At 36.7% G+C, this 27,313-nt stretch overlaps 1 protein-coding gene across 5 annotated transcripts in view; it reads right to left on the minus strand.

The window, feature by feature from the left end:
• Window positions 1-27,313, minus strand: part of MAST2 (microtubule associated serine/threonine kinase 2) — a 185,671-nt gene that overhangs the window by 121,816 nt on the left and 36,542 nt on the right. For 2 of the 5 annotated variants that reach the window (XM_032192585.1, XM_032192581.1), the window contains exon 1: window positions 15,691-16,319. The exons of the other annotated variants lie outside the window; for them this stretch is intronic. In XM_032192585.1, the coding sequence (XP_032048476.1) occupies window positions 15,691-15,729 (39 nt within the window). In that variant the 5' untranslated portion in view covers window positions 15,730-16,319. Of the gene's footprint in view, window positions 1-15,690; window positions 16,320-27,313 lie in introns of those variants that run through there. 5 annotated transcript variants of the gene reach the window in all.

A 27,313-nucleotide genomic window follows, 5' to 3' on the forward strand; every position in this document is an offset into this window, starting at 1 on the left:
ATGTTCTATTGCTTACTTGAGACTCATATTTTTAGTTTAAAATTTTCATGAGCTGAACTCTGTATTACAATTTTATATTTCTACTCAGATAGCTATTACACAAGTTCTTTAAGGAATTATAATTCACATTCTGATCTCTCTTACACTATTTAACACGTGTCAAAATAAATAGTAGAAAAATCCTTTTGAATTCAAAAGAGTATCTGCATGGATATTGCACAAACCTTTATCAAGTAAAATACTATTTGAAGATTTCCATTCCAAAGCAATTACCACTCCTGCAGAAGAAAGCAGCTGATGAAACAGGGGGGCAGAAAAGATCAGTACTTAATCCATTATCGCATCGCAGTAATGCTAATCTAGGTGTAAGATTAATTTGGACTTCAAACGTATTAGAGCAGCAAAATAAGATTTGCTTCCAGAAATGTTCAAAAGACAGTATATCCATATGATCAGATTCAACATTTATTGCAACCTTTCTTCCATAATATGCATTTCAAACCAATTCATTCAGTTTATAATTTATTTTGGAAGGTAAGTAAGAGATAATACAAATAGATGGTCTTTGGAAGCATTTTGAAGACCCAAACATGGATTTTAAGGTGTGAAACAAAACTATTAACTAGATCTTCTCTGGTGGGACAACTAAAAGACAAGGAACACGTTTCCAAAGCAACCCTTTAAGTGTTTCTCTCATACAAACTTTTTTGATTATAAATTGAGTTTTCTATTCTTTTTAATTCTCTTCATCATGCCTTCACTGGCTTTGATTTTTGCTCAGTTTATAAAGGCAAAAACTGCCTAGCAGGTTCTGACAAATATCTTTCTTAGCTGGGATTTCAAACTGCTCAACTGACCTACCACTGAACCAAGACAGAACTCATTTCAGTGTCTGAAGAATTAACACTGAGTATGAAGATTCAGAGTTGAAGGCACTGTGAGAATCCCATCTTTCACATCCTTCTGAGTTCTTACAGTACCTAGAGCCAGCCCCACAGCTTCCAGTAGTCATCTCCCAGCCTGCTGAAAGTTTCCATCACTTATCAGAGCTCTCATCTCACCTGGCCCACACTGGAACACAGGTTCTGACATATACGTGTTTGTTTTTATTTTTAAACTCTACACATACTAGAAGTCTTGTTCACTATATTGCTAATGATTTGCTTGAGTTTGTTTTAATTTCTGCTCCTTGTGTTTAATAAAAATGCAATTTGTTGATGTTTTCAGGATTAGGAATGAGTGGCTGGGTGGTCTGTTTTCTTCCTAAAACTAGCTGCTAGCTGCTCTTGGTTTTACATTTCAATGCCCTCATTATTCTATTAACTCATTACCTCATTTTTCATTAAAACAGATTTTCTTTGAATTTCATTTAAAATTTTAAACCTTTAAAAAAGAATATTGATTTTGTGAATGTTTATCTCTGCGTTATTGCTCCCTCAGCTATCTTTTATGATTTTTGAGTTACTTCAACTGCCTTGCCTGCATTTTGCAAGTAGTCATTAAGTTACCCCAATTGGAAAATCTTTACTCCAGTCAAGGAATTAAGAAGAATCTTCTGCTTCAACTTAAAATACATTTATGGATATTTCTATAGTTTGTCTGCATCGTCTCTCATTTTCTGTTTCTAAGTGGTTTTCAGGCTGCTATGAAGTACACAACAGTTTAGCACAACACAAGTAATCAACAACACATATCCCAAAAAAGATTCAGAAGGGGGGGGGGGGGGGGGGGGGGGGGGGGGGGGGGGGGGGGGGGAGGGGAAGGAATAAAATTCACCAATAAAGTGGACATTATTTCAAACTGACCAAAAAATATCTTGTCCAAATTCATGTGTTTGCATGGTCAAAAGACAGTGAGAAAGGGTAGATACAAGAAGATTTGTAAGAGAAAATAAGAGCCTACAGTATTGCTCTGCACTCTTCCAAACTGTTCCAAAATGTTGTGTTTAAAAGCAATTTTTAGCCATAACATCAACTATCAATCACTGTTATGCTAATAAAAGGATTTCATTCTATTTTTCCTTTTTTGAAATTGACAAGCATCCAAGACAAAGTGGCAGAGAATGTGGGACATAGCTGACATTTAGGAAAGAATCCCCATTCATTTCAAGAATTAGAGAAGTTTCTTTCTTGTACTTATGCAGGGTAATACAGTTCCTAAAGCTGCTTGCTACACAAGCATTAAACAGGGTTATTTTTTTTTCCCTCAAGAGTTCTATTAGAACCAACAACATATCTCAAGCTGTTTGAGCATTTACAGTTTTCACATGCAAGGGACAGGGAAGAAACAGACCCCCAACCAACCATTTGTTTCATACAAGACAACAATAAATTTATGCCAGTCTTTGGATCACGCAAAGCATTCTTTTTTTTTTTTTTTTTTTTTTATCTTTTAACAAAATAAAAAAGAGCCCAATCAATTAACTTCATAAAAATAATCAGCAAACGCCAAAAAACCCAGCCCACATACAAGGGTAGCCTATTTTTATTTTTAAAGCTAACCATCTTTTTCTGCTTTGTTTTTTGTTTTTGTTTTTTTGATTATTTTTGTTTTGTTTTGTTTTTTCTTCCACTTCAGGAGAGCAGGGATGCTCTTGAAATACCTAAGGGAATTATTTTAATGCTTTCTCAAATCTGCCTCTCTGAAGTTTAGGAGCACCATGAATACTGGGGGAGAAATTGAGTTGACTAGCTAAGAAAAAAAATATATGCAACAGTGTCATTTAAAACATCACTTCTCCTCTCAGGTGGTCAGGTTTCATTTGCAAGCTGCACCCTGCTGCCAATAATTTAGCAGCCCTCTAATCAAGCTGTCTTCCTGAAACAGCAGTAACAAATGTTGAAATTATTGTTGTTAAAACCCAAAGTTCTGAAGTCTTAGCACATCGGAAAACAGAAAAAAACGCAAGTATGAAGCCTCTTTTCAAGTCCATTATATATATAGTTCCCCAACAGGCACTATTCTGAGATAGTGTTCAACCTCACCTGTAGAATGCTGGCATCTGCACATCATGGCCTACGAATAAATGAAAATAAATGAAGGGACACACAGCTCTCATCAAAAGGCTCTAGCTTGCCTACAGTGTGAAATTTTTGTACATTCAAAAATAATAAATGAATATATGGTTCTTGATATACTCACTTTCACCTAATGCCAGTGACCTGCACAAAAGAGACCCAAGAAAACAAGTTTCAAGAACACCAATACTCAAACACTTTAAAGTGTTGGTGTCTACATTAAGGGTATTTACAAATAATTTTACTTTAGGAAGAAACCAGGTCACCTGAGAATTAAGGAGAGAAATGAGTGAAAGAAACACCAACTTTTTAAATCATTAAGAAAACAAAGCTGTTTCCAGTTGAAAGATGAAGGTAGTAAAAGAGAAGTCCAAACGTTCCATGCCATGTAGTAACTGAACTAACCTCCCAGAAAGTTATTGTGAGTTCTACTTTACCACAAGTGCTCTTTTGTTTGTTTTTAAAGCAGGAAAAAATTGGTCATCTTGTGGTACAAAAATGCTACGCAAAAAGACCAAGTTATCTGTATGAGTGATAAAAGGAAAGTTTTACCCCAAAATTCTCTTATGCCAGTAAATGCCTGCTTCAATTCTAGGCAAGTAACGTGAGGACTAACTTTCAAGAAACTTTTTAAAAAGTACAAGAAGTTAAGAACATGGAAAATTGGCAGGTCCCAGCAACAGCACATGAAGTATCTCTCAGCTCCCCATTTAGACATCTAACTGGATTTTATTTTATTTTACCTAGCTACAATCATCTCCCCATCTCTATCAAAAAGAAGGAATTTTCTTGCTGTCCCATTTTTAGGTAACTCATTTCACTAAGATTGCTGCAATCCATACAACCAGGCAAGGTAAAAGCTATTTCTCTTGATTCATGGTAAATCAATATTATGTTTCCAGCACCACACAACTAAATTACATCTATTGCATCTGCTGCTGAAAGCTAGATGTAAGGGCATGGTTTTTCTTTAGTATTTCATTTTTATCAGTCCCAGTGGTACTACATTGCATTCTATGTTATATTATGCCTTAACAGAAATGATTTTACTACATCACTCCATCATCTGTCTAAACTTAATCAAGCACAACATTGCTTTCTGAAAGTCCACAGGAGTCCCATCTCCCTGAGGGGCTTTCTTCGTGGTAGCCACTTTGGAAGAAAAATATCAGCTCAGCACTGTCAAACTATTAAAATTTACAAGGAAGCAGTCAGAAGCACACAGAAAAGCTGTTCCCTAACATGCAGTTTTTAAAAAATGAAATCTTTAATATTTGCTGATTTCAGTACAACAAGTTTTGGATGCTATTTCATAAGTACATGTTTTGAGACACCAAGTGCAACGGAGCTGATGGGTTAAATTTGGCCCTCAGAGTTTTACAGTAGGATCTGCCAAAGCAGTCAGCAAGGGGAGAACGTGAAGGTGCACAGCATTCACATTTAAGAAATTAAGATAAAAGTGAGAAAAATAAATAGTTAATAGCTGGAAACTGTTGGGGAGAATAAACTAATAGTCCACACTCCCTGTAATCCTCACACCCACCTGAAATGTAAAACCACTTATCTTCCTGCTTAACTCATGTCCAATCTCTTCCTTGCTCTTAGCTCCCTGCAATTCACTCTTCTGGCCTTCAAACATATCCTGGTTAAGATCCTAATCCCCTCCCAACTGAGACCCAACAACCAGAGGGGCTCTCTTTTCTAGTCAGTGCACTTCAGCCAAGCCATTCACTATGACTATGAGAAATAAAGCTCAATTACACACATTTTGGCAGAGAAAGAGATCGCTACATACACCTCAAGACAAAAGCTGGTATAACATTGGAAATACTTTCTTATAGGTTTGAGTCCCCCCAGATTTGCTGTGGAAGAGAAGGCCACGGGGCTTGGCTTGTTCTATTTCAGACCAACGTAGCCTAGAGTCATTGCCAGCGTGTGCAAGCCACAGCTCACAGGACAACTGGAGCAGAAAGAACCTCATTCATGGACTATGCTAACCTACCTCAATGACATCTGATATCATTTCATTTTTTTGGCTGCCAATACAAGTGACATTTACTAGCCTACGCTGATATAAAACAAGTGATAAATGTCAAAGTCAATTAATACGTTCATATTTGATGAAAGTACTTTAAAAGTAATTAGATGAGGTTTAAGCTATGCCATACAATAGGCAGTAATTATATTCATTCTCATTCCAAACATGATTTTATCACACTAATATCCAAGAGCATTTTGGAAAGAGAAATCTTCGGCTACAAAAGCATCTGTTGTGCTAAAATGATCTGAATTAAAAGGAGCATTGCCATTAGCAAAATGAGTCATTTATAGACTTGACCAAAGACAGGTAAAAACAAAATTGAACCACTTCCCATCCTGAGAATTCCTTGTCAGTATTCGCAGACAAAGTGCTGCTTGCTCCAAAGCCCCCATTTTAATGACACATCTCACCTCCAAAGAGAAGCAAGAAAAAAAAATGAAATCATTATTAAATAAAAGAAAAATATATTCCTTAGAAGGACAGCAAAGAATATTGCTATAAGTGGCATGCAAGAGGAAGAATTAAACTACTTATTCACTGTATTATAAAAAGCCTGAAGAAGAACACTCCACTCAAAGGCCCACAGCAGAAAACACATCAGGATATGTGGGAGAATGGACCTTATTATCTTCCAGACATAACTGTTCTACCACGTTTATTGGTAAGGACAGTGAGGTTGAATGTTAGACCATCGAATGTTAGAACCATCACGTACTAGAACACATCATCAAAATCTGAAACAACCTAATACTTTTTATTGGATATTATTCTTGATCGTTAAAGCAGAAAAGAGAAACTTCAAAGTTTAATCATATAGAAGCATTTATGTAAAATGTCATTTAATAGATATTTATGATATAGTACAATAATTGAATTCAAACTGAAATTAGCTTTCTAATATGAAATAAGTAAGACTAACAAATTCAAATGAATAGCTGCATAAACTTACCAGTCTTTTTTTAAGCTCTGAATCACAAAACTACAAGAAGTGATTTGTAGTAAATTTTCCAAATAGAGATTATGATTTCAAAGCTCATAAGCCAAGTTTAAGGAAGTCTGCACTGTGTTATTTACAGTATAAATGCAATGTTTTCAGAAAACATGAGTAAAGTGAAAATACATATTTCTAAAGCATGCCTGGTTCCATTAAACCTAATCAAATAAATCATTTCCCCACCACTTGAATTTCCTGCATTCTTGGTGCTTTTTATTTTTTGTATCAAATTTTTTTCAAATGTGCCACTAACAGACAGACAGAAGGTACACTATTCACCTGCTCGATAAGAAAAACCTCTAACAAGCTGAAACACGACCACTCATAGCTAGCAAGTTCTCAGTAGGTCGACCAAAGCCAACCCCATCCCTTTGATTCCTGAAGGAGTATGTAAACTTTAAACAGTTTACTTTTCCTCACAGTTTGTTTCCGTCAGGAAAAAAGCTGCTAAGGTGTATCCACAGGCTTGAAGATTCAGAGTTTATCCAGACAGCTGAACACCAGCTATGAGGAATACCTGAACTGCCCTAGATGTTAAGATCACAGCAGTTGTACTTCCACAGTGCTCTAGCAGGTAGAAAGACTCTGCTCTTCGCATAGCTGCTGAGTAAAGAAACCCAGACACCTCCATCTCACAGTTGTGCCAGGCATGCGTGTGAAAAACATCTAGGAGATGCAACTCTTAAAAATAACCCCCATTTGAAGATTCAATATCATATACTTCAGGGACTAACAGAAGAATAGCACAGGGGCATTTTGCAGAGGCTTTTTGGTGTCTACCAATTACTTTATATTTTCTCAGTAATGGCTTCTAGATATAAACACCCTTCAGAAGCCTATTGTGTCTTGATCCCAGAAATGTCAAAATCCCACCAACTTCTAGAACTCCCATAAATACTAATGGCTTCTGTAAAGCAGTTTAATTTAAAGTAAAATAGGAACAACTACTAAATCATACAGGAAATTCTGCCACATGTTTACAACTGACTGTAAATGTCTCTTGCTATTTAAGAGAGTGTTTTCTAGGTGCTATTAAGACACCACAACTGATAATATATTTTGTCATTTATTTGACCAGTAGCCAGAATTTACAAGTATTCAAAATGCAAAGATATTTCATATTTATTCCTTGAAAATAGGAGAAGACTACCTGCCCCCAATCAATACTGATAGCTTTTCAAAATTAGATTTTCACTTGGCATGTTTTAATTAGGTTTCCTTTTAAAACAACCACTATCTTTCAATGCATTAGAGAAACTGAAGAGGCAACTATAATCAGCAGAACTGACAGGAAAATAAAAAAGTGCTTCAACCAATTTCAATTCCTAGGCTGATGACATAAGCCTAGAAGCAAAATACATGCTGCCTCACTGCAGGACACATCTTCTCATTAAAGAGGTAAGTGGGTCTGTGTAAGCAGCAAAGACTGTTACAGATAAGCAGATTAAACACTAGTCTTGCAGCACAGTAGCAGCACGTTATATAGCTAGGTTGGAGAACGTTTTGTTTTGTATTGTGTTTTTGGTTTTGTTTTTAAGATTTGGGATTTATCATAAAGCAAGAACAAAATGAAGTGATATTAACCCAAGTGAGCACACTGAGCGGCTAATGGCTAGGGAAAGAAACAAAAGCAATGGCAATCCCTGCAACTACCAGCAGCAGCAAAAATTTCACGGCCTCCCAGCAACAAACAAGTCCATCAAGAAGACACTTTCACAACAATGAAATGTATGAAAAGATATCACCATTTATCTTTGGGAAGAACTCCTTAGTCCAACACCTACTTGTACGCAGATGCACACGCATAGAACCGTTCTTTCATACAGCCACCTGCTAACGAAACCTTTCTTCCTGAAGCTGTAGAATTAATTACTGGCATTTCACCTTTTCACACAAGCTGAAAATAAAAAGTTTAGTTCAGCTATACAAGCATTCATGAAGTCCTTACTGACAAACTGAAAGCACTCATTTAAGCATAACTATAGCAAATTATCAGAACAATTTAACAATACCCTGAAGACAGCAGCTAAATACTATCTTTTCTGCCTGAGCAAACCATTTAACCTTTTATCCTTGTCCATATCTCAAGGATTTTTTGTTCTGACAAGCTTTCACATTTTTCCCCTTGGTATATTTTCTATGTGTTCAGAGTGAACGCCAGAAGCTTATGCTTCTCAAGCTCAGTACCATTTCTTACTCCACTGCAAAGAAGACCACAAGCACCAGTCCTGAAAAATCAAACCAGTGTGCAAGCTCATGTGCCAGGCAGATAACCACCAAAACTGGTGATGTTTCTTACCTCTCCAACCATGCATCCTCAATATGCAATGAGATGCAGTACACTCACACATGTCATAACGATCCATTTTCCTATGGTCTAACATATGGCATCCACGCACAAGATTACAGCAGACCTGCATAACAGAACTTCACAATTCATTTCTGCAGAATGAGTTTAATCAAAACAAGTTGCTTTTGACTAACCAAGCTAATGAATTCCAGTAGACCATGAATATGTTGTCAGCATTCGCCAATCCTCCTCCTCATGCAAGTCTCTTCAGACACTCCACCTGAGCAAAAGGCAGTGCACGCTGTCCAGCTAGTCTGGAAACACCCAGGTAGTGACCAGCCAACTGATGTGTAACAGCAAGTTCATCTGGTCTTACCTGCTGTGCCAACACTAACGTAGGTCTCTGTCCTTTTGTCAGCTGCTGATTTTCACAGAGGTTAAAGACATTAAACTACCTTTTGGACACTTTGTACAGTCCAAATTTTAATTAATCTAACATGTAGAAAATTTATTGGGAGGAGAGTAGGAACTACATCCAAGCAAAAAAGCTTGGTTCTTTTGGGAATCAGCCTAAAAATAAGATTTTTTTAAAAACATCTTTTTTTAAAAAAAAAAAAAAAAAAGCACAGTATGGAATGTCCTGTATCCTAAAATAAGCACATAATTTCGGTATCTACATAAATCATTTTTATTTATCTTCTTGCATTACCACCTCTTCTTCAGATGTCAATAAAACTCGTGACTGCCTACATCACTGCAGTTGGAAGCCCTTCAGCAGACATCTGACCTGAGGATTCAGTTATTTTCTCGGTAAATCTGTAAGCAGTATAAAATAAAATCTTATCAAAGCAAAGAACCTTAATTAAAAAAGGAATGTGATTATGTTCCATAGGACATTTATTTATTCTTTCAGTCTTCAATCCTTCAAGTACCTAAAACTAGTTAACTACAGAAAACCACCCAGAAACATTCCAGACTTCAAATGTAGAACTTTACATCTAAGTTTCTAATGTTATCTTTTAGAAGTAACTCACCTGACTCAAAGCAATATCCATGTTTTTTCTAGACATAATTTCAATATTTTTTCTTTTCAAACCTAAGCTCGAGCTTTCAAATCAGAACTGCCAGCTTTGCTTTGATACAAACATAACATTGTCATTCTTCTGTTGTCTTGTGTCAAGAACAAAGCAAAGCCATTATGCCACATATACAAAAAAGCACTACTGGTAAATACAAGAAGCCAGTATACAGACCAGTATTTGCACCAAATATGAGAATTTTTATCTAATTTATACTGTTACTCAAAGTTTCTAGAAGAATGCTGTCTAAAACAATCCCTTCAAAGATAACAAGGAGATGTGCTCAAACTTTTCTCTCTCAATTTATGAGGGTTTTTTTCTTTCTTTTAAACAGATCCTATGTATCCCAAAAGAATATAAATCGCCAGGATGGGGGTGAAACCAATCTTCTTCATAACCAAAACTTCTCTTTAGTTTCAATGTGAATTCCATTGTCTCCCACCAGAAGCACAAAGAAAATGATACAGTCCAGGCCAAACCCCAAAGCAACGCAAACAACATCGTGACCAGTCCAAATTTTGTGTGTGGAATTTAAATGTGAGGACCTAGGGGAGTGGAGGGAGTTTAAAGGAGGGTGCAGAATTACCAAAAGCGGTCAGATGGTTTGCACATCTCAGCATAGCACTAGAAAACATATAAATCAAGAAAAACACACTATGAGAACCAAAGGAGTAAAGATGAGAGCAATCTATGATTTCAGAAAGCTGCTCAAAGTCTAATTTCTTTTAAATGCTGTAAAAGCAAAGCCAGATTTCTCCTGCAAGTAGGTGCCAGTATTTCCCATGGCAACATACATTGTAGCAGGCAGTTCCAAAACCACAAATCCAATAGACTCAAAATATCTGAAAACGTTCATATGTGCATGTATGCATGGATCTCCACTGTAAATCTGAAGTAAAGCGTTAAGCTTAATTCATGTATTAACTTTTCAGTTAAAACGTATTTTACAAGCTTTAAACAAACAAAAAAAAATGAATTTGAGTGCCATTTACAGTCTTCCCTCACTGTAAACAGATTCTTTTCCTTTACAGAAACAGTCTCCACTTTTAGATTTTTACAAAAATATTGTAAAAAGCAACATTCTTCTGTCCAAAGACATCCCAGAGAAGGTTTAAACCATACCAAAAACTGAACGGTAAAATAAGCATTTTCTTGTTAAATATAATGAAGCCTAACACAGAATGAGATCGTGTAACCACCGATTCCCTTTCTCCATGAAACAAAACAAGTGCTCAGGCCTTAGAGTAAAATAAGCAAGCTCAAAATTAAGTCCACCAAATATTCTGAGATGGTATTCTCCATGTCCATTTTTTTTTTCCCTCAGGAAGAAAACAAAATTTATCTTTAGAATGAGAAATATAATTCTGCTGTGTTTTTTGTTTGTTTGTTTACATTCACATAGATTATAGTCAAACATGCAGTGTGGTAGAAAACACTAACCAAGATAGATACATTCTAGTACTGTAATGCACTTTGTGTTTGTCATCTCTACTGAAACCAGGACAAAAAGAATCCAATAAAGTAAATTAACAAGTTGAACTTAACCCAGATTTAAACAAAATACAAGTGGGGAGTAGCAGTATGTAGGAAAACAGAAATGCAGAGAACTTTGTTGATGATAACATCCAACCACATCTAAATACCACAAATGCAGAAAATAATCTCCATGACAAGTATGTGAAATTTGGCATATCACTCCCTCCATTACTTTCGTTATTTGTACTTCCTAGCAAGGATTTTTAGGATAGAAACTAATTTCTTGCACATATGATAAGAGTAAAAGCATATCTGCAGCAGCTACTGTAATGCAAAAAAAATGCCATTTTCTAGTACAAGATGATGTTGAAGATAAAAGCTCATTTTCACTGGGACTCCTGGGATACTACTATTCATCTGTGGAGAACTAACAGGGAAAAACAAATGATATACATATAGGAGGAACTGCAACAAACCCTGATAACCTCATAGCATCTGTAGTGTATCTACCCTACACATATCACAACATGCATCATGATGTATTTCACATCATGATATATACACCAAATAACAATAATTAAAAAACAACTCTGCCCAATACAGTAGAAGCAGCTCCACACCTGCATTACCGCTTGTCCCTAGGCAGTAAGTTTTGTCAATAGTCCAAGTTCATTAGTCAAAATGAAAGCCTACAAATTAAAAGAATATTTCATTATTAGAAGCACTTTCTCATTCTTCTGTCAATACAATTGCACAACTATGTCAAACTGTGTGCATGTTATGTGTGTACATACATATAGACACATCTGCATACGTACACCAAGAAAATCCGATTTGCCCCTCCTAGCTCTTCATTTCCACATTATTTCACTGTTACTAATTAGCAGTTTTGAGGCCAAACAGGATGCTACAGAGCGAAGACATGAGGAAGGTGATATAGACAGGTAGCCAGGTCACACCCCAATATATTGATTTAGCCTACAGGAGCAATTCCTGTCTCTTTAGGTCATCTGCTTACACAAAATGTGGCTATTTACTGCATGGATCACAGCAGAAGAGGGTCTCCAGAGAAGGGACAAAGTACACAGCAGTGATCTCAAGTGTATTTCAGGTAATAGAGGTAACAAGAAGCATGAGGGAAAAGTATGTATGCCTTTGTCAAAACTGGATGAGCTAGTGACAGTGAATGGCTCATTTAACAGGGCAAAAAAAAGAACAGGATTTGAAAAGAATAAGCTGCCTGTGAGAGATGAGCACAAGGAAACTTGAAAGTCAAGCAACCCAGCCCCTTGAACAGGTAACCACTGAAAATGAGAAAGGAACAGATCAACAGTATTTTCAAAACAGTGAGATGAAGCAAAGTGAAAGAAACTTCAGAAGTATTAGAGGAAAAAAAGAAAGAAAAAAAAGTAAGTCTAATTTAAAATTTCTGTTGATTTGAACAAAGAGCAGGGAGATAGGAAAAGCACCTGGTAATTCAGATTACAGGCTTATGAATAGTGCTCTCAGTAGCGCCAGAAAAAAAGGAAAATAAGAAATCAGTTTGCTTTTGTTAGCCAGCAGGAATAACACACACAAGAGGTATATTCATCATATTTATGCTGAGAACTCAGCTACAGGAAGCAGCGGGGAAGAAGACAAAAGAAAAGGAAGACAAACACCACCAAAAAATAACAAAGAATTCCAGCAACTAAGATGTCAAATGAGCAGGAAGAGATGAAAACCAAAAGAAGAACAAAACCCCCAAAACATGGAAGCATCAGGGAAGCCAATTCAGTACAAGCCTATATCAACTCTGCTAAAAATAGTCAGAAGTTATCAAGGTAAGACAGAAGCACTGGTTAAGATAATTCTGGTGAAGATAATTCATTTGTTCATCTCAAGTCATCTTCAGAAGTTGATTTCTGTATGAAACAGTATCAGCAGGTTGAGGAAAGCATTCTTCTATATCAACTACATATAAAGGAAGCAGTATTTTTCTCAGTGCAAGTGGTTACGTACCAGAACAGGTGCCAAGAAAGGCTGCAAATTCTCCATCCCTAGAAATACTCAAAACCAGTCTGAACAAGACCTTGAGTAACCTGATCTCACTTTGGAATCAGCACTGCTTTGAGTGGGGGCTTGGATTAGAGGGCCCAATTTAGGCTGTGATGGTTATTTTAAAAAGCCATTGACATCCAGTTTGAAATGGGAAAGCAATTTATTTTCTTCAGTGGCTTTCAAACACCAAAGTATCAGCACCCGGCCCCTCCAAAAGTAATCATCGTGTGTTGCCTTGGCAGTGCCAACATAAACCAACAGGTTTTTATTTTTTCCTAGGGACCATTAAACTAGAAATTTTCCATAAAATGGTCACTTGTCTGAGTCACAATTTCTTCTGAAAAACATCCACTTCAAGACACAGAAGAAAAACAAAACCATTACCATCTTTTTGGAGTTGCACATCTGCCTTACTCCTTCCTGATGTCCTTTTCCTAGTTCCCCAAGCGTTTTTGATGTCCCCATCAATAATACCTACATAAATGCACATGTATTTTACACAAAGCTACCAAACTACAAGGACACACTACACCACATATGGATGGAAAACACTGAGGACTACTAAAATTATCGAATTCTACCACACTACACATGTTAAATGAGGGAAATGCATTCCAAGTCTCAGCACGTCTTTGCTGCCACTGGTAGACATTTGGACTTTTCCAGCTTCACATCCTTTTTCAGTAATCCCCTGAAGCATCATCATGAAATTCACAAAGGAAGAGCCCTGTCTCTCCAGCTGTCACACCGCCATCTACGTTATCAAGAAGATACATAACAAACTGGCCTAGAAGATGAAAGGAACTACAAAAAGAAAAGTGGTGTTCTCCAACAGCTTTACAAATATATATATATATATAAAATAAACCAAATCTAATACAAAACTCTATTCAATACTTTAACTAAATAACGTCATACTCTACCTTCATGAAACAGCATGATCTATACGAGTTTTTTTCTTTCTTTGTTTGTTTTTTGTTGTTTTGGGGTTTGTTTGTTTGTTTCTTTTAAAGTTGCTCTCCACATTTCAAAGTTCTGGTTGTGCTCCAACTACCCTTCCTTAAAAAACATTGGACAAACTCGCTTACTCAACTTTAATTTTTTTCTCTCCATGTTACAAAAATGAAAGATTTGAGTAAAACCATTACTGTTGCAATTAACACTATTCTACAATTAAATTTCTATCTACATTGTCGGAATATCCTCTTATTATATAAATATTTCTTCCCAATTCTGTGGTATCATATAGTGAAGTAGAAAAGTGAAGTGAAAACATAATAGACTAAGTCTTTCATATTTCCTGAATGGATCCCATTTCTTTGAGAGCATTTATTATTTTGGAAGTTATGAAATGTTTATTTTCAGTAGGAAAAATACCCCCAAAACATGCCCCCACAGGCCACACAATTGCAACATCTCAGTCATTCTAGGCTCAGAAAGGCTCTAAAGACTCAGCATATAGAACTTGAATGAATTTGGTTACCTGTGGTCAGAAATAATTTTCGTAGTTACTAAGTTCCAACTAGTTAACGTATCATCACGGAAGACAAGTACCTTAAATCCTGTATACTTTAGTTAATGAAAAATTAAATATAACTAATTTTATGAGGAGCAAACAAACGAGCATATCATACCAGCACCACGTTAGATGCACACTATGTCAAACTTAATTTCAGAAATATTAATAATCTGGCACAGAGAAAAATCAAAACATACAATTACTAAAGAGGTGAGACAAAGCACATTCAGATAATGCAACGGTAATACCCTAATTACCCTAAAGCGTCAGTAAGGTATGAACGGTAGTATGTTAAAATGGAAAATTTATTTTCCTCAAAGGAAGTTAAATTAACCATGCCTGTCATCTGGTTTGTTTACTGTTTAATGGGCAAGGTTCATGGTTTATAAACAATTATTTATGCTAGCAAATATGTAATAGGCTATATCACATTACAACGTAAAAAAAAAGGAATATGATGCTTTCAAGCAAAAAACTATTCAATTTCCAGATAGCACAAGATTTGAGAGCTCTCTCACTTCCAGCTGTTTTACTCAGCAAGAATCAGCTCAGTCGTCACACGCCATTGACACTAACACAGATTACCATACTTGTCATACCACTGCAATTTAATAAAACTTCCACAGCACCACTACAAAATAAAACTTCTCTAGTATGTTACACAAAGCTTAGAAAGAAAATGCAGGAGTATCTGTTTCAACTTGCCTACAATTGTTGAAAAAATATTTATTTATATTATTTGCATTGTAGAATTTAATTTCTGTTGCATTGCATCTGCTTTTGGATTATTGTGCATTTGAAGTAATAAAAAAGATCTAAAATAAAATACTCTGTTTTCACATTTATTTTTTAAATAATGCTCAACTAAAATGGCAACTCTAAGGCAAGTTAGAAAAGTCACTTAAAAGATTTTACAAATATCTGTAAAACTGAAGTTTCAAAAATAAGGTAAGCTTTATAGTTTGGACATCACTTCTTTCCATAAGAATATTTTTTAAAGGCTATCACAAGCCTATGGGATTTAAAGCAGAAACTAACAAGATGCATTTCATTACTTTATACAAAATTCTACTTCTAATTAATAAAATATATATTAGCTGAAAACAAGAAAACTCAAATTCTAGCATCACTGTTACATACTCAGTCAACTTGAGCTCATTTGAAAGACTGTCATTTTTAAGAGACTGTCGACATTGCGAGCAGTAGGAAAAAAAAAGATTGAAGTTACACTTACCTGCAGCCCTCTTCTTCGAAGAATACTTGAATCATCCATATCTTGACTCTGCTGATCACAAATTCCTGCTAAAGCTCACTTGCTTCTGGCTAGCTTTGCTCTCTAACTGTTAAAGAAGTCCATTATTTTCAAACTTTTTCTCCCCCCTTCACCCCTCCTCCATCCACTCTAAAAATAGGACATGGTCTTTCACTTGCCTGTCATGAAGAACTGCAGCCAGGGTTTCTGACTATTTGTACGTAATTTTGCCTGCCTCTTTTGTGACAGATTTAGCAGGTCACATTGGAAAAAATCTGGTCGACTTTCCTAAATCTTTTCAAGGTTGGATGTCTCATTCCCCTCATACACACAACTGTCTAGAAATATAATAATCCACGCCTCCACATAAGACCAAAGAGGGGAATTTAATTCAGATCCCCACACACACACTTATTTTTGCTTTATTTCCATTTACTTGAGCTACATAAGGGATCAGCAAACTACAACAGCTGCCTTCATTTACTGTTCATAATAAGCTCACAAAATCCAGGTCACATTTCCCTTAAAAAACACATGCTCACACTTAACTAAAAATCAATTCTGTAGACAGACAGGGAACGGTACTATTTAAAATTAGAAAAAAAACTCACTATGAAACAACAGAAATTTTATTTCTCCAAATTCTGAAAAATTCCTTTACTTCTCTGTATGACAAAGCAAATGTCAGACTCTTCAGATACTGTCGCACATTCTTTTGTTTCTGCTATCTCTGAGGTATGCTGGTCTCCTCATATGCAGCAGACACGGCACATTCTTTAGTTCATTGCTGAGATCTTGCGACTCTTATGTGCTGAAGGGTCTGGAACACATGTTGCAAGTTCTGAACATATAAGAAATCATTCATCTATTCATCACTGACAGAGCTAGAGCTGTCTTTAGCAGCCCTTCCCTCTTCGTCATCCATGGCAAAAAAAAAAAAAAAAAAAAAAAAAGCACAGTTCAGCTGAGGCTTTTGCAGTCTGTCCTGCAGTTTCTGTTTGCCAGCTACCACCTTCGCACAGACAACTCCAGCAAGGTCAAAGGAGGCTTTCCCCCTTTATGTATATTATTGCAGTCACATTTTAAAATATGAGCTGTTAGCCTGTGTTGAAAAACAAATGATGATAACACTTCTAGCTATACGAAACACCATTTCAATAAAAATCTAGTTACATTCATCACAGCATTATTTCAATTACTGAGCATCTCACAGAATCTTTGTTCTATGCACGTCCTTTCTATGTTAGAAAGGAAAAAAAGAAATATTGCAAATATAACCAACAACCTACAGCAGCAACAGCCTACAATTTCTTAGCAGAGAGCTAAAGCAACAGATTTCATCTCCTGATAAAAGCTTAGGAAGAACCTATTTATAATTTCTGAATATAAATACTGTACCTAAAAAGAACCTAAGTTCAGCCTCTAAAGGATTTCACTAGATACATAAAAGAAATCAAACTTCATGAAGAGCTGTGTTTATGAGGGGATTTCAGCCAGACATCCTGAGGTGTGCAAATGCAACAAGGAGAGCCCAGACCATCGGCTGCCTACCACAGCTTGATGAAATGTTCCTGTTCCCACAGTTATGACAGCTGCAAGCCAAAAAAGTCTCCATAAAAGCACACAGGTTGACGGTGCTTAGAGGAATAGATATTTACATGGAAATCTTTAGCTGATCTTCACGCTAAGTGACCGAGTCACATGAGCTAAACACATCATTGTAAAGTCAGCTGAAAGCAGATACAACTCAATCCCATTCACCAGGTTTTTTCTGATCCTCTGCAGAGCCAGTGTGGTCTTTTATTGTGAGCAGCTAATAAATCCTCATCTTGCCGATACCTCCTTCCATCTGCCGTTTTAAACAACTGAATGCTGAATTAGGTCTGCAGAGTCTTTGTGAGCTCCCCAACAGGGCAGGCAGCCACACAGCGGCTGAGCAGGCAGCTCATTTGCATGGAGTATACTGTACCATATAAAAAGCAGCGCGCTACCGAAAACAACTCAATGAGCCACTTGATTTTAAAGGCGCAGGATCTTCTTTGGTGAATCGAAGGGGGAAACATCAAGCTGCACACAAAACTCCGCGTGCCAACTTGGGAAGATGGCACCGGGAAGAAGAGCAGCATAAAAACACGGGTAAAGTTCTGGTTAAAAGCAGACTGAACCGTAAGATGATCATATTTCTCCACTGCAGTATTTTTGATGGATTTCAGCGTTACTTCCTGCTCTTTGCCACCAAATAAGCTTCTTCGGAGAAGGAATCCTAACACTGTGACTTCACTTACCAGAAAATAGCATCAAACAAATTCTATTTTTACTAGAAATCCCATAGAAATGAAACATTTTGGCATGCGTACCTGTATTATATGCATTTTGCCATTTATATTTAGTCTATAATACATTTTAGGAATATTTATATTAAACCACGCACTAGCTGCATCATTGATTTTACCTCTTCTAAGGCCACCAGCATTAAATAACATATATTGTGAGAGGAATCAAGTAATCTTAAGAATTATGCGATACCTTTCACATGCTATCTTCCTCCTATATCAATCGCTACATGAAACGATGTAAGCCTGATAACACAATAGTATACAGTTCCAATTATTACTATAATTGAAAACATTTCCATTAGCACATATAAATCTAACCCTTCATGGATTATTTACCTTAATATTCAGGCATTGGCAATTCTCAAAATGTCTTCACAAGTGACTTATAATTGATTGAGGCTGGCACAAGTCTCAGAATACCACGAGAATCATCTGTTCCCTTCCAAATTTCAAGCTTTCTTGGGGAGAATGCTTTGAAATTGGCTGCCTGCCACACTTACCCGGTTTCTGGGGTTGAGAAGCCAATCAGAGCTACTGCAAAAAAACAGGCATGGTTTTTCCTCCAGCTTCCCTCTTTCCTTCCCTTCTTCTGAGCAAACAATCCTTATTGAAATGGCAGATCAAAAACTGTCACCAAAAAAATCCCAAATGTGATGACTACCGTTTTCTTCCCTCCTATTTAACTGTTAACGGTCATCTACTCTCCTTTCTTATTCCTTCAACAAAATCAAAAGCAATCACGAAAATGGGTGGGAGAGTACTCAGTATCAAACCAAATCAAGTGAAGGACAAGTGGAATTTAAAAGCAATTCACTGACACTGATTTTTTTCCTCATGAAACATTACCTTTAGAAATTTATCTGACATTTTGTCAGGAGACTATTCCATCCTTTAGCACTCATTTGAGCACCTCAGGAGATCTGCTGGGTAAGTTTCCAACCAAAGATGAGAATGTATTCATATAAAAGATTTCACTATGAGATATAGTACTGAAGTATATTAAATAAACTGAAGTACATAAAATAGAATTTTATCATTTATATAAGTCATAAAACAGATTTTCCAACCGTTCTCAGATGCAGGCTGTTTATCAGAAGAAAAATTCAAGATAAGGAGTCGTGTAATCTTTGAATCCTTTAAGAATCACAGTATCTACCTTAGCATTCAACCTTGCTAAGGAAAAATGGAATTAGAAAGGGAGATGAAAAGAGGGAGACTGACGTTACCGGTGAACAAACTGATAAGCTCCTAACTCAGTTCTTCCTTCTTCCATCAAACGAAAAGAAACCTGGGGTAGACTTTGTTTTCTCCTCAGCAAGGAGAGAAAAAGAAAAGGGGCAGTATGATAGTGGATCATCTGAACATAATCTAACCAATTCCACAGCACAGCCTTCCTAGCCTCCCGCTAAAATCCAAACTAAGGCACAGCTTTAAAAAAAAAAAAAAAAAAAAAAAAAAAAAAAGTACAAAGTCCATGTAGGATGATTTACATTCTTTGAGACACTGTATAAAACAGACGTACACTTGCATTCCCCTGTTGTCCTTCAGGAAGGAAAGGCATAGTTGTGCCAAAGGCTTAATTCTCATCATTCTGTATCTTTTCAACTAATTAAGAAAAAAAGTGCTTAAAAAGAAAACAAAACTTACACATATACTTTCTACCACAGTCTGAAATAGCTGTCACGTGTCTTTCTGTATACACAGAAAGTTTTCTCCAGTGACCTTTTACATAGAGCCCCAAATAAAGTATTTGGCTGCAGCACTCTCTGAGAAGCTATTCAATCTTGACTTGAAGGCATCAAAAAATGGAAAGAGTCAGGAACTTCCAGTAAATGTGTTCCTGCAATGGTTAGCTTGATGAGTAGGGAAGGACAGCTCATAAGCTTTCCAATTCCAGAATGAATTACATGGGGCTATCAGCAATTTCCAAACAAACAAAAGGAAGTACGGCTCTGCACAACAGTCACATTGTGATATTTGTTACTGTAAAAGGCTAAAAAAGCTTCACATGAACATGGCTAAAAGTTTTGGACAAATTCACTAAAGATTCATGAAGAAATACAAAGAATTCTCAAAAATGAAAAACATACTGAAGACACCTCCAAACCACAAATAGCTGCAAATATTCAGGAAAAAGATTCTGCCTTAGGCACCTGCAATGAGCTGCCATCAGAGTGAAGCTAACCCAGTGTAATCATTCTACCTCCTTATTCATGTAGAAAGCAAAAGTAGTCCTTGGTGAATACTGCATCCTAAAAGATGAACTCTACAAAGTAACTAGGGGTAACAGAGAATTGAAGATTGAACAATAGTTCTAAAAAGCGTGTGATAGCTATGACAGTTCATGTAAGCCTTGAACAGACCAAGAGAACTGACATGTCATAAATGAGCGGTATGAGTATCGTGGTACCGTCTCTGTACACAACACTGATGAGACCATTACAGAAAATCATGTCAGGTCCTACATTTCAAGATGAGCACTGATAAAATGGAAAGATCTAAAACAGATGTTTTCAGGGCAGAAAACCAGATCAGAGTTGGACTTCGGGAACATTCCTTATCAGGAACTTTACAGGAAAGTCAACAAGTATGACAAGACGTTCAAAAACATTACGAGGATGTGGAATTTTACTCCATACAGGCTAGGCAGCATTCAACCCTACCTGACATTGAAAAAAGATGAAATATCTCGTTGGACCAACCACTTTCTACTCACGTTCCAAAAGGAAAATCAAATCTATGAAGGATCCTGCATTTACATTTCAGTCAGAACCTTCACTTCACTTTACATAATATGGAGTATACTCCAAGAACCTTTCATTTCTGTTGGTAATAAGAAATCTTTTCTCAACCATGCTGATTCAGACCTCATCCCACTGACTGCTACCAAACTCTATTACACTTCTGTCTTGTAGAAGAAGAATCTGAAAGGTTAGAACGGTTCCAGTAACTATGTCTGAAGATGACGAGAGTTTTCCGTGTTAACTTCAGTATAATCAAAGCAACAGTTCTTTCAGTTGTTCTGTAAGCCAGTGGTATTTGGGTAGCGTCAGTAAAAGATGACCAAAGGCATACCGATTTCACTGTTAGGAAAGCAGTGACCACAGAAGCTATAAAGTAGTTGCTATGTACAATGTATCTTGCAAGAAAACAATTGAGAAATTGTGAACAAGCTATTATCCTATTACTCACATTTTCTAATCACCAAACAAACTGCGAAGAAGGGAGATAATCAAGAAAGGAGCCTGCATCTCCTATATTGGAGTGTGCATATTCAGATGCACAATGAAGCATCTGTACAGAATCACACAGTTCATCTCTTAGCTGTGTTCAGTTAGTTTGTTGTATTATCTGTGCTGAACATAAAGTACCTTCTATGTATCCTAAACTGTAATTGAAAGTGCAGGCAAATTTCAGGAATCACTCAATAGTCACTCAAAAAGTTTCATCCAGTTTATTCAAAATGAAGTAAAACATGAAGAGCAATTCATTTTGCTATGACTTTGTGGTTCTTTCAGGTCACTGCACCCTGCCACCTTCTGCACTCTGTTCCATCGTATCAGAATAGAGAACTCCCCCTACCATAAAAGCAAAACCACTAAAGGCTATCTTGGCAATCAAATCATTACACTGTGGATCAAAGCTTTGTGTACTCTCCAGGGTAGTTTAAGTGAATTCAATAGCTGCACACCTTAGACCTCTAGCGTTATGAGTGTAAGTCCATCAACACCGACAGCTCATACAAATATAACGAAGCTGCTTGTGATATTTAGTATTTGCTACAGAAACACCAGAAATCCTCTCAACACAATTTGGACCCTGCTCGTGGCGAGATGTGGTGTGAAGAAAGTTCACGTTACACAACAGGATGATCCAATGATGAAGATCAATTTATGGATCATTTTCCACACAACAAGAGCGCTCATGTTCAAATTCAGGCTACAACATTCACAGCTTTTCAGTTATCATCAACATGATGTAATGCTTTTATTGCATGTTTTATTATCAAGGAACTTTGAAAAGAACAATACCTTAATCCAGCATACTGAGATTCAAAATTCACACTTTTCATGAGTCAAAACTCATTATTTTTCTTACTCTATTTAGTAAAAAATAAAAGCAACAGGACAGCAGTTTGTGGCAATCTTTAAAGATACAACACTTCCTTACATAACACATCATCTGCTGATCTCTTTCCGGAAGATTATTAGATGACAATTTCAATGAAATGTTTTTCTTAAATCTTTGGTAGCATTTGTCTGCGTAACCAAATGAGCCAAATGTTTCACTGTCAATCTGAAGCTGAAGTATTTGGGGATTTTTATTTATTTATTTTGATCAAGCAATGTTTATCCAGAGATTTATAAGCGTGTCCCTTTGAGACAAACTGACAGACTACGGAAACAAGGAAGGTTGATGAGGTAACTTCTTTTAAAAACACACACACACACACACAGAGCTTGGCAGTCAACCTAAGAAAACTTGCCTGACAGCTTGTCTGAATTTCTTCTGGATTTCCTGCCTATTTACAGCATTCAATCTGAGAAACTAAGACCTTCAGAGCAAAGCTGTGCATTGACAATGAATTGTAATACGAACTCGTTCTGAACCACAAATGCTGCTTACGAGGCTTGGTCCTAGGGAGAAGAAACGCAAAGAAAATGCCTAAAATCCTCCAGTTTTCCACAATACTCGAGCTTTCACAGTGAATTTTCTGTTTCCAGTTTGTTAGGTTTAGATTCCTGTGCAGAACTGCCCCATCCCCCACACCCCATCCACTACAGAAGGCGGCTCACCCACCCCTCTGCCATACAAATGTAAATTTGCTGTCGACAAGGGTGGAGGAAAGGGTTCATTCAACTACAGCCCAACTGTTTTCATACTGTACCATAGAAGGTATATTCAGATGAGACACCAGTTTCCAGGCAGAAACAAGTTCCTTGGCTCAAGCCACCTAGAAAGCTAACATCTTTGGAAAGGAATCTTCAATTAAACTTTAATATTTACATAAGTTGTTGTATTCACTATGTAAACGTTCTTGTTCTGAAGTTAAAACTGGCATCAGGACAGAATGGAAACTAGCTTCTCTGATGTTACATTTCAAATACAATTCCATTTTTAAAGGAAACACTTGTTCTGATAGGTGGAGAACTTATTGCTGCAAATCTGACGGAGCAACTTCTGTTTAGATGACATTGCCAAAATCAGGATTCTGTTCCTTGATTCTGGGATAGTTCTCATGCTTTAGAGACATTTGGACGTGAAAATTAGTAATGAATACCTTTAATTGGAACATGAACAAAGCCAAAGCTCAAGGACCTAATACCAACTTGTGTCCCATCTCCCTAATGAAAGATACTCATATTTACCGAAAAGGTGATAGAAACAACAAAATCTGTAGTTTCAAGAATCCCACAGAAAAGAACACTTTAAAGCCATTTAGCCTATGACCTATTTAGCCGCAGAAACTGGTTCTACAGAACCAAAACCTTGGGATGGATCTCATATCTCACATAGGCACACCCCGAGAAAACTTTACTATGCAGAAGGCCTCCGCAACTGTCCTCTTCAGTTCTTCCACATTCCTGGCTAATAGCACTTTTTCTGCAGCCCCCCACAGCAGCAGCAGTTCTCGCATACTTACTTGCCCTTTCTGCAAACTCTTCCCAAACTTCTGCTTCTGATCCATCATTAAAGCCACATTTGACTTTCAAGACCAAGCCAGACAAGTTTTGCATTGAAATGGTGCTTCCTTTGCAGAGTTGAAGAGTTATAAGGACAAGAAATCACAGAGGTATAGGACTATACCAAGCTGTATTTCAGTTAAATTTGTCGTTGTGGACACTTCAGAACAAAAATGATGCTTGACAAAATAGCCCCTTCTCTTATATTACACTAACTTAACATCTACAAGTAAGGAATTAAACTGTTGACATACCCATTAGGGAAAAAAAATCCATTACAGTGAACTTATTTTTCTTTGTTCACTCCACTCAGAACAGAGTCTACAGCACTGAGTATATTCTTCCAACTTAATCCACACACAGTTCATTTCAACATACCTTAAATACGTGCATGGTTTTACCCTCGTTTCCAGCTGACATTTTAAGTGCTTAGACAGGTCTCCATGCTGTTAAATCATACTATTTTGTCTGCTTAAGACCAGTAACATTGACTCAAACACTGTCTCTGAAAGAAATACTTGAAGATAAGCCAACACATTTGGGGCTAGAAGATTTTACTCTCCCCTGCTCTCCTTGTCCACATTGGCCTAAGCGTACATTGATATACAGGGAAATGCCTTACAGGCAGGTTCTTGGCTGATGGCTTCTGACAGATTTTTATTCTTCTTTTTTGCTGCTATAGAAAAACTTCTGCTATACATTTCCCAAAATTTTGTCATCCTCCCTTAAAATGCTACATGACTTAAAAGTTTGTTCTGTTGTGGTTTTTTTTTGTTTGCTTTTTTGTGAATAGAAATCCTTTTTCCCAACATTTATTCAGTGCACACACACACAAAAAAAAAAAAAAAAAAAAAAAAAAAAAAAAAAGGTAAAGAATTCATTCACAATTTCTAAGGTTTGCAAGTGCAATGACAATTTTTTTCTTCTCTTCCACCAGGATCTCTGTCAGACCTCCTATTTTTAAGAGTTCTTCTGTGGATTTTTCTTTGAAAGCTATTTTTCTCAAAAAATGCTAGATGCATAAAAATTTGGCGCTCTCTCTAATTTTTCTTTATTTTTTACTTTTGTTCAACAGAACCTATTACATTTAGTCAGAGGAGAGGAAACAAAAAACAGAAAGAGATTTGACTTAGTGCCCCAAAGCATTTTCTCAGAGGAAAAGTGTGACATCCATTATTTTAAAAGGTGTTCAAAGACAATCTCTTTCCGTAAAGGTAGCAGGTAAAAAAAAATGTAGTGCTTCATGTTAAAATGAAAAAAAAATATTTTACTCTTATTGCAAATTACAGTTATATTGTATTCCAAATTCAGTTCAAGCACACAGTCATTGTGCATGACGTTACAATACTGCCACGTCCAGCAACCAGCAGTTGATATAAAACAAACGTGCTTTATTTCAACAGCAACGTATTCACAATATATGATCTTTAAAGTGTTCAGACAGCCTATTGAATTAATACAACATTGAGCTTTGTAGTTACAATCTTTCGTTCTTTGTTTAAAAAAAATAAATAAATCAAAGCTCACCAGTACAAAATTAAAATATGACATTCAGGCATCGTTTGAATTGTCACCTGGGCTTTTGTCTCAAGAACTGACAGGGAATATCAATGTGTTAATTGAAACAAGCAGTATGCAATCCACAGGACATCTTTAGCATATGTTTCCTTCTAAGGGCTGACAAGAGCTTTCTTGAATTTTTCAGCACTAGAGGCTAAGGTTTCCATTTTCAAGCTAAAAATATGAACAAAAATGTTGCGTATTTACATAAATATATATTTTCTTAGCAGTATCTTTCCACAGAAATCACAGACAATATTGTATCTGTTTTAAGATCTCAAAAAAGAAAACAAGAGTATGGCAACAGTTGCGTGAAAGTGTTCAAAAAAATCTTTAAAGCTATATTTCTCTTTGTAATTCAGAAGGCCCAGAAAAATAAATCAAATCAGAAACCTAGCTCCATAATGGAACATTCTTACTGATGAAGGAGAATGAGCTACTGGATGTAACAAGGCAAAGCTCAATACTCAAAGCTATCATAATTTAAAATTAGATATAATTATCCTTAACAAAACCAGGCACTGTGGAAAGGGGCTTTGGAACAGCTGCTCCTCTTCAATTTAAATGCTCATTTGTTTTACATTGACCTAGAAATCAGTATCCTCCTAACCAAAAGCCAATTAGATAATAGTCTCTCTTTGAAGCTTGTAGAATACAATTTTTTTAAATGTCTTTAATACTAAAAAGCGAAGAAATAAAACTGCAGATTATACCACAAGTATGCTCTGCTTCACGATGCACAACCAAAATCTGAGGGTTCCCCTCCTTGTGCAGATTTCTGAAAGGTCAGATTTACAGCCCAGGAAAGACACTCATCGCTTCCTTGCGCTAACCTTTCAGTGCGGTCTCAGTCTGGGACAGTCACAGAATGCTGCGAAGAGGGCACATGGAAGTCTTCCATTTGCTGCATCAGCTTCCCACCATTCCCTCCACAGATTAAAAAGTAATACGCCAAACTGACAGCGAGGAAGTATTACGAGAAGTGTTTCAAAAGCTTTCCTTCCAACCTTGTCAGAGTTAGGTCACTAACATCCGTGCTTTTAGAGACAGAAGGATGTCAGGTTCTTTCAGTACTACAATATAAATAAGTTGCTTCTGGAGCAACAGAATTAAAAACACCTGGTTTCCTACAGACTCAATTTTGTCTTTCATCGTCTTGCTACCTCCTGTGTTCTTCAAAAGCAGCTTCAGCTCTCCTATTTTGCCTGCACCCAAAGGAGACAGGATATCCCCCAGCTAATCGGCGAGCTGTGCGCTCTGCGATATTTGTGTCAGGCAGTGCTATCAAGCCACAATAAACAATGAACTGCGTCTCTCTCAGAGAGAACTTGCGGGGGTGTCTCCTACTCGGCTCCAATTCTTATGAAATTGCAATTACAATTATTTTTGACATTTCTTCCTCTTTTCAAGCCTGGATAAAATTGGCCCGAGGCTTGGAAGTTGCCAGGAAAGACGAACAATTGCGCTAACTTTGATTCCCTACCACTGTTCAATGTTTCTTGCAGTCATAATCATTTACGCCATTACTTACAAATTTGGCTAAAGCCAATGCCAAAAATACATGTGCACCCATAGATCTCTTCCAGCTCTGGAGAGACAAAATGATGTTGAGAGACAGTTTGATTACAGTCAAATACAAAGCCATAATTTCTTGGTCATGATTTTTTGCTCTTCTGAGTCTTGGCACCATCCCTAGAGAAAATTCTTTCCATGAAAAATAAGGAGAGTCTTTTCTATGTGCATCAAAAAAGAAGCTTCTCAGAAAGCTGGTAACATACCGAGTCCAACAAGATCCAGGACAAAACTAATTATGGCAGGAAACTACATTAGAAAATGGGGAATTCAATTCTACCACAACATTAGGACATCAGAGAGGAAGAAAACTGGCAACCACCAGTAGCAATCCACAGTTGCATGCTGAAAAATTATCTGCTAATGTCTTAGTATTGAAAGGAAACTTCCAAAATTGCCAATATCAACTAAAAAAGCTTATATTGGCAGCATGATCTCATACCAGAATGCAAA

This window comes from Aythya fuligula, chromosome 8 (genome assembly GCF_009819795.1).
Source record: "Aythya fuligula isolate bAytFul2 chromosome 8, bAytFul2.pri, whole genome shotgun sequence".
Classification (NCBI taxonomy): domain Eukaryota; kingdom Metazoa; phylum Chordata; class Aves; order Anseriformes; family Anatidae; genus Aythya; species Aythya fuligula.